The sequence below is a fragment of the Naegleria lovaniensis genome, assembly GCF_003324165.1.
Source record: "Naegleria lovaniensis strain ATCC 30569 chromosome Unknown tig006, whole genome shotgun sequence".
Taxonomy (NCBI): Eukaryota; Heterolobosea; class Eutetramitea; order Acrasida; family Naegleriidae; genus Naegleria; species Naegleria lovaniensis.
Genome location: NW_025407828.1, coordinates 216,018 through 229,579, shown reverse-complemented (window position 1 = coordinate 229,579; position 13,562 = coordinate 216,018). Strand labels below are relative to the sequence as shown.

Sequence of the window (13,562 nt, the reverse complement as noted above, 5' to 3'; positions counted from 1 at the left end):
ATCTGTTGTTGTATTATTTTAAAAAAATATTTAAAATTTAAAAATGCAAAATGTCATCACAAGAAATTGTTCGGGATCGAAAACCATCAATGATGAGGCCTCTGAAACAAATCATTTCAGTTCCAGATTGTATTAAGGATGAATGCCAACAAAAGAGGGAGAAAATAAGAGCGTTCAACTCAAATACATTAGCAACTCCATCCAAACCCAGTTCCAACCAGATCGCCAGACCATTTTCTTCGACACCATCGGCTCCACCATCGGAACCACTACGATCAACTTGTTCATCTTCGGACCCGACTCGCAGTCCTGTTTCAACAGGGCCTATGAAATCTTTACATATATTGTTCCATTCTAGGTCAAATTCGCATGGCGAAACACAAATACATGACAACATTCTGAACAAATCAAACAAATCTCAACACCAAGTGAGCAACATGAAATCTGAACAAAAAGAAATTCGGCCTAAAACAGAAGCTGACGAGCCATCACTTAATGAGATGGAAAAAATTGCAAAGAATTGGCTTCATTGTCTCAACTTTGATTCCTTGCTGTCGAAAGAGCAACATTCACTGTTAGATGATCCTTTACGGAATGGAACATTTTTTTGTGAACTTGTTGAAACTTTGGAAAGGACAACCTTGAATGAATACTGTCACCAACCAAAGAAAATGAGTGACATCAACAGAAACCTCGACAGCGCTTTTTCAAAGCTCAAGCAAAAAAATATTCCAGCAAAGTATTTATGTTTCTCTAATAAGATTATTCGTGGAGACAAGGAAACAATATGGGGTTTGCTGTATCATATATCAAAGGCATATTCAGAAGCTATTAACAACAAAGAGCAACATTTTTCAAAGAAGGAATTTGTTTTGTACAGTTCAGAAAAGATGCTTGAATTGGAGAAGTCCATTATTTTGTGGCTTCGAAGTTTGGGCATGCTTCCCATTCACAAACCTATACCAGACACGTTCGAAGATATTGACGAAGAAATCAGGAATGGAACTATTTTGTGTGACCTTGTTGGATTTATTCTGGGGGATCCAATTATTGGCGTAACAAGAAATCCAAAAATTCCAACAGCATGCCGCTCCAACATTTTCAAAGCGATAGAGCTGTTGAGGCAACGGAAAAAGATGTGTCAGAAATTCTTGAATGAGGAAGAGATTTTAAATGGTAACAAAAATTATATTCTTGGATTGTTCGAAGATATTAGAAGATATTATGACGGTATTGCAATGCGAACAGAAAAGACTGATACCCCTTATTTGGGTAATTTGCCATCATTTTCTTTTCCAACCTCTTGCATGAACACGGTAACATTTCCCGAGCACAGCACTTCCCCATTTTTGAACCAGACAAAACCAACCTCTAAAACCTCTCTTCTTCGTCAAATGATGAGCTCAACTTTTGTTGACGAGACATCACATGCTCTAATGACAACAGGTCCTACAGAGCTTCAAGCATCAATCCCTACACCAATCACTTCAAAACATTTCACTATTGAGCAAAGATCCTTTCCTGAATCCTTCTTTCCCTCCTCCCAACTTAAATCTGTATTTATTCCTCCACCTAACGAAGTTGACAACACTACCCGTCAAATGATAACAGAAAACTCAACAACTAGAGCCCAAATACTAGATAGAGATGTTCCTTACAAATTAGAATCAAAGATCTCAAAGAACAAACATTCAGATATCAATAATAAAAGAAAGTAAAAACAGTCTCGCTTCTCGTTATTGTAACAACACACAAAACTTTTTCAATCAAAAATTAAATTTGAAAAAATATGTTCCGTGCTCTTCTCACCAAGCCTCTCATTTTCAAGTCGGCAGCTACCTCCTTCATCCAAAGGCCTTCATTCATCGCTAGACACTACTCAGTTGCTGCTCAAGGCTCTTTCTTATCGAGAGATGAAGTTACCGAACGTATCGTCAACGTTCTTAAAAAGCACGAAAAGGTAGACCCAACAAAGGTTTCTGCTACTTCTCATTTCGTAAATGATTTAGGTTTGGATTCATTGGATTCGACTGAAGTAGTCATGGAAGTTGAAAATGAATTTGGAATTGAAATTCCTGACGAGGAAGCATTCAAGTTACAAAGTGTGGAGGATTGTATTAAATACATCAGCTCTAATCCCATGGCTAAATAAATTAATAAGAAATAATATTAAATATTATAAGAACAACACGAATCAACATTATAACAACTCTATCAATACTAATATTGCTGCATTTGGGTAATTGCTCGGAATCCAATAAACTTTAAAGTTTCCTTCCACTGGAAGCCTGATGATGAATATTTACTTTCCGTGATGATCATCATCTAGAGCACGCTGCTGTTATCCGTTGGCTTAGAACCCAATAAAAAATGATTCCCAACTCACAACACAAGAATGACCCAAGCAACAACACTGAAATGATGGCATCATGCTGTGGAGAGACTGCAACAGAAACCCATACATCAAGGAGCACTCCTTTGCCCACTGTTGCAACATGGAAATTACTCGAACAACGACCTGTGGTGGAGTCTAAATGGGTTTCTGTCTATTCGGAACGACTCGATACAGGAGACGGAAAGATCATTGACCCATTCTTTTCCATCAAGTATCAAAACTGGTGTCTTGTGATTGCCATTACCCCCTCCAAACAAGTGCTCGTTAATCAACAGTATCGGAGAGGGTGCAATTGTGTCGCTCGAGAATTTGTTACAGGGGCAAGAGAAGAAAATGAAGAACCCAAAGAAGCTGCCGTTCGTGAATTGTTGGAAGAAGTAAGTGGAATAATTGTTTTTCATCGTTTTTGTAACCCTAACACACTTTAAAAAGACAGGGTACGAGTTGCTGAATGGGGATGTCGATAAAGATGTTGTCCAATTAGGCTCTCCTCTTTACGAGGACGCTAATAGAAACTCGTGTGTTTGTCATGCCTTTGTAGCGATGGTCAAAGAAGAGCCAACTCACAAACAAACTCTAGACCCCTATGGTAAGTTCTTTTTGGTGAAATAATCAGAAAACTTATTCAAGCCTTGACAAGAACAAATTATTGTGTCCAAAGAAAGCCTTAGTCAAGTTAGAAGATGGTGCTTTGATGGAACGATCAAAAGTGGTATGCATATAACGATGTTCTATAGATGCCTCAGTATTTTACATGAGATGGGTATTGTAGACGCTATTCCCATCCTGTTAGGAGATTGCTAATAATCCGTTATTTACAAAAAAGCGCCAAATTTCAAATTAAAAAAATTTGATGATGAACAAAAGACCTCAAAGCGCAAACCTTTTTTCAACACCAAAGGTAGATCCTATTCCGAGTGTTGCCAGATATACAAGCATAGGCCATAGTAATCAAAGGCCCTCCTCTTCATATGGCAGAATTCAAAGAGTGGATGTTGGTCTTTCCACTATTCCTAGATCATTGGATAATCAATCGAAAAGACCTCCTTCAAGAAACTCTAAAATCAGATCTCCCAGCCCATCCTCAAGTAGCAAAGAGTTTTCTTATTTCCGAGGCCAATCCGAACATACGGACAAAATCACAATTCAAGATAGAAAGACTCTAAAACGAATTAAGGAATATCAAAAATCATATCTACCACCTCACACTTGTAACGTTTTCTATCAAAATGGGAGAAACTCAACACGGTCTATACAATGCAAACGCTGTTCAATGACCTTCTCTCAAACCAAGCCCCACCCAAAACAAACATCCAATACTCAAAAGACAGGTGTCGTGAGGCCCAAAAAGGTGACATCAACAAGCCATGAATCAGTAGTTCAATCATGCAAGGAAAACCTGGAAAACATGTTTTTACCTCACACAAACTGTGGAAATAACTGTGGCCCTAAAATTGAAGAAGCAAAAACTTTGCTCAAAGATAACATCAAACAATTGCTATATTTCTACAGAGACGAACAGAATCGCTTGTGCAAATATTCAAAAGAAATTCAGACAGCCTGTAGTGAAGAAGAGCTCAGCCAAGAAACGCACCCATTCGATGGACTTTTTTCAGGAGGTAAAAGAGTTGAGCTATTCGATGATGATGAGTATTTACGTTTGATGAAAGAATATGGTGTTGACTGTGAACCAAGTTGCTTTCAATTTGAGGGATCTTTAAGAAAAAGGTTTTGAGGCTCGACCATGACACAACTTCATCACCACCGCTCCTTTTCTGTTTAAATTATCACAAATCGCCTTCAACGTTCATTCATGTGCAATAAAAATGTGTCCGTTACCCACCATCCTTCCAACCGCGTCTGTTGTCAAAAAGCAACAAGCTGCACCGTCATCATCATTGTTAACAAGCAAACCTCCTCTCTCTACTTCATCACAACCCAATTCTATCATTCCAAACACCCAAAGCAATGGTGGTACCACTAATCATGAACGCAACGTCGTCAAAGCTCATCAAAATATGTCAACAGCAGCAAACAACTCTGCAAACTCATCTTCAACCACCGTCGTTTCAACACAAAACGTAAAACCTACATCACGTGCTGGTAAAGTTTCTGGCATGGTTTCCATGTTCGAACGTCTGTCCGATAATAATAATAATTCATCTTCCACAACTTCTTTCCATCAACAAACGACCAATTTGGTTGCCTATAAAAAACCCACGACAACTAGCGAGAAATTAGCACTCAATGCAGCACTAGTAGAAGAAGAGAAAAAGAAAAGATTTAGAGCTAGAAGCAATTCCTTTGATTTTAATTCACCATCCACAACTCCAACCACTTCGGCTGTGACAGGTGGCAGTACATCACCATTTGGGGATGATCATTCATCACAACAAGCACTCACCACAGATTTTGTTTCTAACCACAATACAACTCTTTCTAACAATCATCAACAAGTAGATGCAACCAAACATGATCCTGCTGTCAAAACTCCGATCGATGAAAATTCTGAAGAAGTAAAAAGAAGATTAATTCGAACTCCATCGATGGTTCAAGGACTCAAGGCAAGATTTGAAAAATTACAAATTAATTTATTGGAACAGTTAAAACAAGAGGAAGAATGGAATCAAAAGAAAAAACAAAGACAGTTGACAGCTCGATCCCATCGTTTGACTGGTGAAGAAATTCACACATTACAACAAAATGTTCACACACAAGATGTCATCCTTTCAAATCAAAACACTACTACTACGAATAGAATGGATGAAAAATTTTCACATCACAACAACCATACAAATCATCACCAGGACCATTTAGATTCATCATTTGATCATGACAGTGTGTCATCATTTTCCGAAGATGACAGTTATGAATATACTGATTCAAGTCATAGAACAACCATTGATTCCACTCTCAGTGATTCACATCATCACTCAACCATTCTCAATTCTTCTTCAACAGTCAATCAAAATATTGATCCAGCTCTTCTTCAAGCAATTATAGAAGAAGAAGAACGTAAACAACAAGTAATTGAAACATTAATGATTTCTCCACCTCCTCAGATTGTTAAGGGACTTCTCTCAACAACTGCTTCAGCAACAAGACAAGCTCAATTTTATCAAGAATTATATGGAGAAACTGCAAGCTCTTCAACACCATCACCAATGGGAGACATTTTAGATCATAGTTCTTCAAATCATAATGTTGAATTTCGATCTTCCTATGATCGATCCATGAATAATGATGATTGGTTAGAAAATCAAATGAATCGACATCAACGATATAATATTTCAGATTTGGATTTACTAACAGCTTATCGACACAAATCTCAATTGTATCAAATTCAAAATCCATCAAATGTCATGATGAATCCTTTCATTCAAGAATCGCAAGTTGTTCTCAGTGGACACAATGTTGAGGATAATGATGAATATATTTATGGTGACGACGGTGAATATGACATGTCAGATGAATACAATGATGACATGATGGATCATTTGCATGAGAGTCATACCACCACAGCCACCACCGCCACTACTACCACCACATCTTTAATGACTGACGATAAACGACTGAGTGTCACGGATGATGTACCTATGCGAAGAAGTAGTGCTGACATGATTGGAGGTGTGATGGAGAAACAAAATGAAGAAGAGTTTTCCAGGTGGGAATGCCAAATGGAAGAATTTGCAAAAACTCTTATTTGCTAATTGTAAAGAAATGTACACTATTCACACACACACACACACGACTCGAGTGAAAACTTGTTGCCATAAATTACCTTTCATGAAAAAAATTATTTACTCTTATCCTTGACAGCTTTCAAAAGTACAATTTTGCACAATCTGGCAAGCAGAGCTGTCAATTGCAATTGTGAATCCACTCCATCTGATATCCTCAAATGACAATCTCCAATTTCCTTAATATATTGAAGCTGAGCATATTCTGGCATGTCAATTGCTCCACTCCTTACAACTTTTGAAATTGTTGAAATAATATCTTGTGAACTGTAGCCGTCAGAAATTAATTTGGAAAGACTTTTTTGTGCATTGATCAAATCACCTTCCAGACAAGCAGCAATTACGCTTTGCACAGCTACAGGATGAGGTTGGTCACACACCTTAAAAACATTGGTTGCATTTACAATTCCAAAACCTTGGAATGTTGCTTGTAAACTATTGATTGCATTTCTCATATCGCCATCAGAAGTGTAAACAATGGATTCTAATCCGTCATCAGATCGGTTGACATGTTCTTTTTCACAAATAATTACTAATCTTGTCACTAATTGTGCATCTGTAAGTCTTTTATATCTTACTAGAGCACATCGTGATTGGATTGGTTCAATAATTTTTGAGCTATCGTTACAAGCGAGAGCAAATCTTGTTGTTGAGCTGTAAATTTCCATAATTCTTCTCATGGCTTGTTGTGCTGCTGATGTCATTGAATCTGCTTCATCTAGAATAACAATTTTATGTCTATTGGGTGGCAAATTTACTTTTTTTTGTGCAAATTGTTTAATTTTGTTTCGGACCACTTCCAAAGTCCTGTCATCGGATGCGTTTAGTTCTAATACAGCTTCTCTGTATATATCTTTTCCTAACAAGGCTCTAGCAAGACACATGATGCTTGTTGTTTTACCAGTACCTGTATTTTGAAAGAAGGTATATCAAACACAAGAACATATTATGTTAGAAAATTGTGAGTGTGCGTTTAGTGTGCGAAGAATTATCATCAAAACACATACCTGGTGGTCCCGAAAGGATGAGATTTGGCATATTTCCTTCCGTAGCAATCACTCTCAGTCTCATCACTGCTTCTTCGTTTCCTACAATGTCATCTAGTTCGAGTGGTCTGTATTTTTCGACCCAAGGCTTGTCCATTTCAAGGACCGACGAGGTTTCTTGTGAATTCTGGAGCATGATCTTTTGTGTGATTTTTTGAATTTATTTTTTAATTTTGCCGTTCTAGCGGGAAGTTGTTTGTCAACACTTTTGCTGACAAAACGAGAAGGGGTTCCATTGGCAATGAGCTCGTCTCGTGGTGTAATGGTAGCATAGTGGACTTTGAATCCATTGACGGAGGTTCGATTCCTCCCGAGACGGAACCAAGGCGAGCAAAAATTTTTAACTGTCCTTCCACTCAGGTTTTAGACTTTTTAACTTTCAGACTTTTTACCGCTCCCAAAACCTAATGAAAGGCATCCTTGTTTATTATATAATCACAACAAAAACTCTTCCAAAGCAATCCTATGGTCAAGAAGATGTTGATCCATTATTTGAGAGGGCCGTAATTACATTTCCAAGGTCAACAAATAATTTACACAGGTTGGCATGAGCGTTTCTCATTCTCTCGTGATTTTGTTCATATGTAGACTGCCACTTGATTCGCTCTTCCTTCTCCTTTTCCAGTTCTTGTTTGATATCGTACAATTGGAATTGGAGATTCTGATTAATCTCTACAACTCTTTCATATTTCTTTTTCAAGTCCTCCAACTCGTTGCTCGAAGTAATAGTGGATTTAGAGAATGTTGCAGAGGAGAAGGTTGGAATCAAACCATCTGTTTGAGAAGAGCAGTTTGTATTCGTCTGATCTTTCTGAAACGATGAAGAGGACAAGGGCTGGCTTTGCATGGACGGAAATTGCATAGGTTGAAAATGGATAGATTGGGGCAACACTGTCCCAGGATCTGTCTGAGGGGATGATGAACCTAAGGGATTCCTCTTCTTCTTACTCTTACAAGAATCGTATGAAGATGATGGCGTCCGTTTCTTCTCGCAAGAGTAGCCTTGCTCACTTGAACGTTGAGACATGTTGTAAAACCAGATAAACCTATTTTTTTTAAAAGTGTTGTAAAAAATACCGCCCGTGCGAAAACAACAGAGAACATTTCGATGATATATTTATGAACACATTATCACTTGACCTCCTCCACTTTAAAACCGTGGAAGGCTTTAAAGTGGTTGGCCAGGCACAAAAAACTTTGCTCGCCTTGGTTCCGTCTCGGGAGGAATCGAACCTCCGTCAATGGATTCAAAGTCCACTATGCTACCATTACACCACGAGACGAGCACAGAAAATAAGAATTTGATTTCATTTTGATTGAACATCCCTGTTATGGTTTGGTAGGACAGATATTTCAAAGGTTAACAACCTCCTCAAGATAAAAATGCTTGACATCGATTCTTCTCCGACGATCGAATCACACAGAGTATCGTCATCACTTCCTTCCAAGAAAACACGAGGGATCGCTTCATCACCCAACATAACTCATTCCTCATCGTTCAGTGAGAGCCCCTCATCCCCATTTGCTTCATCGGAAAATCAAGGATCAAAGAGCAGCATTCAAAACTTTTCCTTTCCAGATTTTCTTCATCGGCAATCAATATTGTGGACATTAATCGCAATGAGTATTGGTTATCTTTTAGGAAAATCGGAACTGGACTTCTCGTGGTTTTTATTATTATTAATAATTATTTATTCAATTTCATCAAGAGTATTCCGAGACTCTTCTCGAACCATTAATGAATTACTTCGACAGAAAAAGTTGAAAGAGTGGAAGCAATGGAGAGAAATGCATCTCCCAAAATATTTAACAAATAGTGGAAAAGAAATACCAACGAGCGAAGAATCTAACAAAACGACATCCGATCAAAACCGAAAAGATGCTACTCTTTCCTGTGTAAATACAATTATTGACCAATTTTGGAGAGGGTTTAATTCTGAATTTATTGTCAAGATGGCCAATGATTGGCTGAAGGAAAATCCTATTGCCTCTAATTTTGATATTCAAGTTTCATTCTTAGACATTGATAACGACAATCCTCCATTTTTTACTTCCATCTATTGTTCCGAAAATACTCCCAAGAGAACAGTGATAGATGCATGCATGGAATATAATGGAGAACTTTTTCTGCAGTGGTTTGTTAAATTATTAATACCAATTCAATTTTTGCTAAAAGACGTGTCAGCAAAAGTTAAATCAAGAGTTGTTATTGAATATTCGGATAACTTAGAAGAGTTTGGTCGAACTATATCCAAGGTGGACGTGTGTTTGATGGAGTATCCGCAGTTTAACGTATCGGTTCAAATGTTTAACTCTCTTGATTTAACTGGGTCAATTCCATCTTTACAAAATCAGCTCAAGCTGGGATTTGAAAAAGCTCTCCTGAAATTTGTTTATCCAAAGTTTATTACTGCATATAAGTATGGAGACGAAGGAAGAAACAGTGGATTGAATTTGGAAATCGATAAAATTGTAGTAGAAGGATTGGAAGAAGAAATCAAAAGCAATTTATTTAACATTAATCAACTGTTAAAAGCCATCAACAAGAGTCATGGAGAAAACAAGGAAAAGATCAAGCTTGAAGTTTGTACCAACATTCTCACTCTTCTTCATCAAGCAAGAGAGCCTGGGAAAATTCCAATTGGTATGACAGATACCATTAGGAATGGCTTTCAAATTCTAAACATGCTCACCTTTGGAGAAATACATAATGATGACAATGCTGTGAATGAGAAAATTATGGAAATACTATTGCAAACAGATAACCTTCTATTTATTGCTGATGTAGTTAGAAAGTGCACTTTGGCGGACGAGCTGGTTATGAACATACTCTTCAAAGTCACAGATCCCAAATTAAAACAACAAGTGAACAAGAGATTCCAAGAGCTAGAGTTGGGAGATATTCTTTTCACAGTTGTTGGAAGGAATGAGAGACCCATGACAACCCACTCACGAGAAAACTTTACAATAAAATGAGGTAAAAATTTTTGTACAACGAAAACGATTGGATGACGGGTGAGAAATATCAAGAAAAAAAACACATCGCACAACCACTGCGAATTCACACTTGTCGTCAACAACAAACATCATCCCCATCATTGTGCTCATTACAACATTTACAGCAGTGTGATTCGTCGACAATAATTTTATAATCATCATCAATATTTATTTTGCGAGCACACACGAGTCGACGACATCTTTCATTAATTCTTTCGTGAGAAATTGGTCATCATCTTCGATTAACATCATCAACTCGTGTCAACAATAGTTCCCAAGTGTGCATCAATATCTCCAATCTAGAAAATACAATAGCTTCCAAATTTATCTTTCACAAGAATTCTCCAAGAACGACGAGTTCGAGCCATGCCTAATAACAACAACAACAACAATACACATTCTGCTCCTCCGAGCAATGAACATGGTGGTCATTCAACACTACTACCAATTGCCACCACTACCACTGGTAATAACACGACAAGTAGCACCACTCCTCCACTTCCGATCAGCAATCCGTCTACGGTTGCGAGAAAGCTATCCAACTCGGGGACAATGCCACCAAGTCTCAATCCGTCTTCTTCTTCTTCGTATTATTCGGTGCCACCTCCATCCACAGTACCCTCCTTGTATGTACCACCTCCTCCACATCATGCTCATCCATCATCATCGTCCTCTGCTTACTATCCTCCTTATCCTTATGCATCCTATTTACCTCCATCATCGATGAGTACGTCCACCACCACAACCGCAACTCCAACAACTCCAACAACAACCACCCCTTCCTCCCAATCAACAGCAACACCATCTAATCCTCTGCTTCCACCGCCACCATCGACCAATGCCTTGTACTATTCACCACATTATCCCTTGTATCCATCGCATCCTCATCAACAACCTCCTCATCCACATTCATTGTTCACTGCTCATCAGCCAATGTATAGCGGAACACCACCAGGGATGGGTAGCGTTGCTCCTTCTTCACATCCAATGTCCTCTCATCATCCAATGCATCATCAGGAAAAACAAAAACAACCATCTACCACAAAAAAGAAGAAAAAATCAAAGAACACTATTACAACATCTCCCGTTGCTATTACAGTCGTCAATTCATCATGTCCAACAGATCCTTGGGATATTTCACGAAAGTCGCTTGAAAAAATTAACCTTATTGAAGGTTTTACTATGGACAGAATTTTACAACATGTTACTATCCCTCCTATGGATAATGATTGTGTGATTTCCGAAAAACAAACAGTGAAAATTGATTCATCACTTAAAAATCAATATTCCTCCCTCAAGCTTCAAGTATGGTTATGTGAGTTGTGTGTAGATAAAATTACAGAAAACATCACAGCTCTAAGATCTCTCTATGATGAAGTGTTGACTGGCTCCAATGACGAAGTATCAGTTCAGGATTTAATCTTTCCAACCACCATTATTTCATCGGGACGAAAAGAATATTTTTTAAGATTTGTTCTGTATGATGCCAAGGACAAGAATACAGAGATTGTTGCTTTTTGTGATACATGTACTTTTGAAATTAGAAGTAAGACGAGATCACCAACACGTGTGCAGATCCAAAATAATCAATCAGTTGCTGCACTGCCTCCCCAACGATCATTGACACTTTCTTCTACAGCCATTGCGACCTCTGAGACACCTTCATCAGCAAGTCAAAGCGTTGGAGAGAAACCTACGTTGGACTTTCTTAAACGATTAATTGCAACAGCGACACTTTCCGAAGATATTAACAGCTGGGATACCTTTATGCATACTCTCAATCAACTCGTAGTCATAGGAGATTCCTCTTTTTTGAATACATCTTCTGGATCTCTCTCTAAGCGAGCCGATTTTTCCGATCACCAAATGACAAAAGAGTTTTTGATGAGAGGGCACAGGAAAACAAATATTTATCCTTATATTGAACAATGTTATCCAGCTTTTGGTCCAGCTCGAGGAGGCATTCAAATTAGTATTAATGTGAAAGATCTTAATATCTATGATGAGGATGATTTAATAGTCACATTTGATGATATTAAGGTGCCAAAAACTGATTTTGTGTCGATTCGACCAAACAAAATTTTGTTATACCTTCCTGCGTTATCATCTAATCACATTCTAGGCAAAGTAGATGTTGCTATTTCTGTGAGAAATGAATTGGAGGACTTTTGTCACGTGCTCTATGATTCATTTGAGTACCTAAGTAATGATGTTTTTGAAAAGAAAAAGTCATCCATACCCACACCAATTGAAAGACCTTCCAGCAACAATAAGAATATTAATCAGGTTTTGATTAGACCTCTCTCAGAAACTAATTCAGTCAATGAGGATCTCTTCACAAAGACTGAACTCTACAACAGTGAAACGACAAAATATGTCACGACTATTTATTTTGAACCAGGATTTCTTAAAGGTAGCCCCTTAGATCCTTCTCAACGATTTATTTGGCTGTTAAGAAAGAGTGATACTTTTGAAAACCTTATTGGTAATCCATCGTCAAAAGAAATCGACTGTGGCGGTGTTTTCTCTATCAAAGACTTGCTTCCTACCGTAAAAGAAGATATTCTAGAAATACCTATTGAAATAGATCGAAAGATATCTACTGAGAAATTTAACTGCACCATGGTTCTTCAATTGTATGACATTATCCAAAAACAGATTCACTACACTTCTAGGCCCTTCTCCATTCTTCAAAAAGCTCCAAAACCAGTAGCATATAGTAGCTTCAATGAAGACGAAAGAGTATTACAACTACTTGAGAAAATCAAAACTCCTCGAGCACGAAAGATGGCCCTACGAGGAGGAGCACTTGATCCCACTTTAAATTATCTGGGTCAAACGAAAACACATATTGCTTGTTTGTCTGGAAATGAAACAGAATTGAAACGAAACTTCCAACCCGCACATCTCACGACTCATGACTTGTTCCTTAGAAATCCACTTCATTTAGCCTTCGCTTCTGGAAATCTTGAAGCAGCCAAATTCTGTATTGAGAACTTGACCACTTCACCACATTTACTTCTTCTCCAGAGAGATTATTATCACAACACTCCTTTCCATTTGGCTCTCAAATTCAATCGTACTCATTTCATGAAGGAAATTTGTTTAGTTCTCAAGACCTATTTGATCAGATATTTGGCTCAACAATCGACTTTTAACACGGAGAATTCTAACACGGCAACTATGGAACCATATACTCCAAAATCCCAGATACCAACAACACAACCAGTGAATTATAAAGCATCATCTCAAAAGAAGAGAAAAACAACGAGTACGGTTACAACCACGAACAGCGCCACACCCCCACCACCCAAGAAAACTAAGCAAGAGGAAGGTTCATCCGATGAGGAAGAGGATGATGTCTTGGTTGTGGAAGAAAATTAA

General features: G+C 38.0%; 9 protein-coding genes across 9 annotated transcripts; 7 read left to right on the top strand and 2 right to left on the bottom strand.

Moving 5' to 3' along the window:
• Positions 1 to 50: 50 nt before the first annotated feature.
• Positions 51 to 1,718, top strand: C9374_013345 (uncharacterized protein; the record flags this gene model as incomplete). Its single annotated transcript, XM_044689211.1, has 1 exon — positions 51 to 1,718. One exon carries the CDS (start codon positions 51 to 53, stop codon positions 1,716 to 1,718), a length of 1,668 nt encoding a protein of 555 aa, XP_044553754.1.
• A 71-nt stretch (positions 1,719 to 1,789) lies between these two features.
• C9374_013344 (uncharacterized protein) lies at positions 1,790 to 2,152 on the top strand (the record flags this gene model as incomplete). The annotated part of the gene is made up of 1 exon (XM_044689210.1): positions 1,790 to 2,152. The coding sequence occupies one exon, from the start codon at positions 1,790 to 1,792 to the stop codon at positions 2,150 to 2,152; it is 363 nt and encodes a 120-aa protein (XP_044553753.1).
• Positions 2,153 to 2,370: 218 nt separating this feature from the next.
• On the top strand, positions 2,371 to 3,199 carry C9374_013343 (uncharacterized protein; the record flags this gene model as incomplete). Its single annotated transcript, XM_044689209.1, has 3 exons — positions 2,371 to 2,772; positions 2,828 to 2,984; positions 3,036 to 3,199. The coding sequence occupies 3 exons, from the start codon at positions 2,371 to 2,373 to the stop codon at positions 3,197 to 3,199; spliced, it is 723 nt and encodes a 240-aa protein (XP_044553752.1).
• A 52-nt stretch (positions 3,200 to 3,251) lies between these two features.
• On the top strand, positions 3,252 to 4,130 carry C9374_013342 (uncharacterized protein; the record flags this gene model as incomplete). Its single annotated transcript, XM_044689208.1, has 1 exon — positions 3,252 to 4,130. One exon carries the CDS (start codon positions 3,252 to 3,254, stop codon positions 4,128 to 4,130), a length of 879 nt encoding a protein of 292 aa, XP_044553751.1.
• A 91-nt stretch (positions 4,131 to 4,221) lies between these two features.
• C9374_013341 (uncharacterized protein) lies at positions 4,222 to 6,105 on the top strand (the record flags this gene model as incomplete). The annotated part of the gene is made up of 1 exon (XM_044689207.1): positions 4,222 to 6,105. One exon carries the CDS (start codon positions 4,222 to 4,224, stop codon positions 6,103 to 6,105), a length of 1,884 nt encoding a protein of 627 aa, XP_044553750.1.
• An 86-nt stretch (positions 6,106 to 6,191) lies between these two features.
• C9374_013340 (uncharacterized protein) lies at positions 6,192 to 7,317 on the bottom strand (the record flags this gene model as incomplete). Its single annotated transcript, XM_044689206.1, has 2 exons — positions 6,192 to 7,042; positions 7,143 to 7,317. 2 exons carry the CDS (start codon positions 7,315 to 7,317, stop codon positions 6,192 to 6,194), a joined length of 1,026 nt encoding a protein of 341 aa, XP_044553749.1.
• Positions 7,318 to 7,650: 333 nt separating this feature from the next.
• On the bottom strand, positions 7,651 to 8,208 carry C9374_013339 (uncharacterized protein; the record flags this gene model as incomplete). The annotated part of the gene is made up of 1 exon (XM_044689205.1): positions 7,651 to 8,208. The coding sequence occupies one exon, from the start codon at positions 8,206 to 8,208 to the stop codon at positions 7,651 to 7,653; it is 558 nt and encodes a 185-aa protein (XP_044553748.1).
• A 356-nt stretch (positions 8,209 to 8,564) lies between these two features.
• Positions 8,565 to 10,157, top strand: C9374_013338 (uncharacterized protein; the record flags this gene model as incomplete). Its single annotated transcript, XM_044689204.1, has 1 exon — positions 8,565 to 10,157. One exon carries the CDS (start codon positions 8,565 to 8,567, stop codon positions 10,155 to 10,157), a length of 1,593 nt encoding a protein of 530 aa, XP_044553747.1.
• A 387-nt stretch (positions 10,158 to 10,544) lies between these two features.
• Positions 10,545 to 13,562, top strand: C9374_013337 (uncharacterized protein; the record flags this gene model as incomplete). Its single annotated transcript, XM_044689202.1, has 1 exon — positions 10,545 to 13,562. One exon carries the CDS (start codon positions 10,545 to 10,547, stop codon positions 13,560 to 13,562), a length of 3,018 nt encoding a protein of 1,005 aa, XP_044553746.1.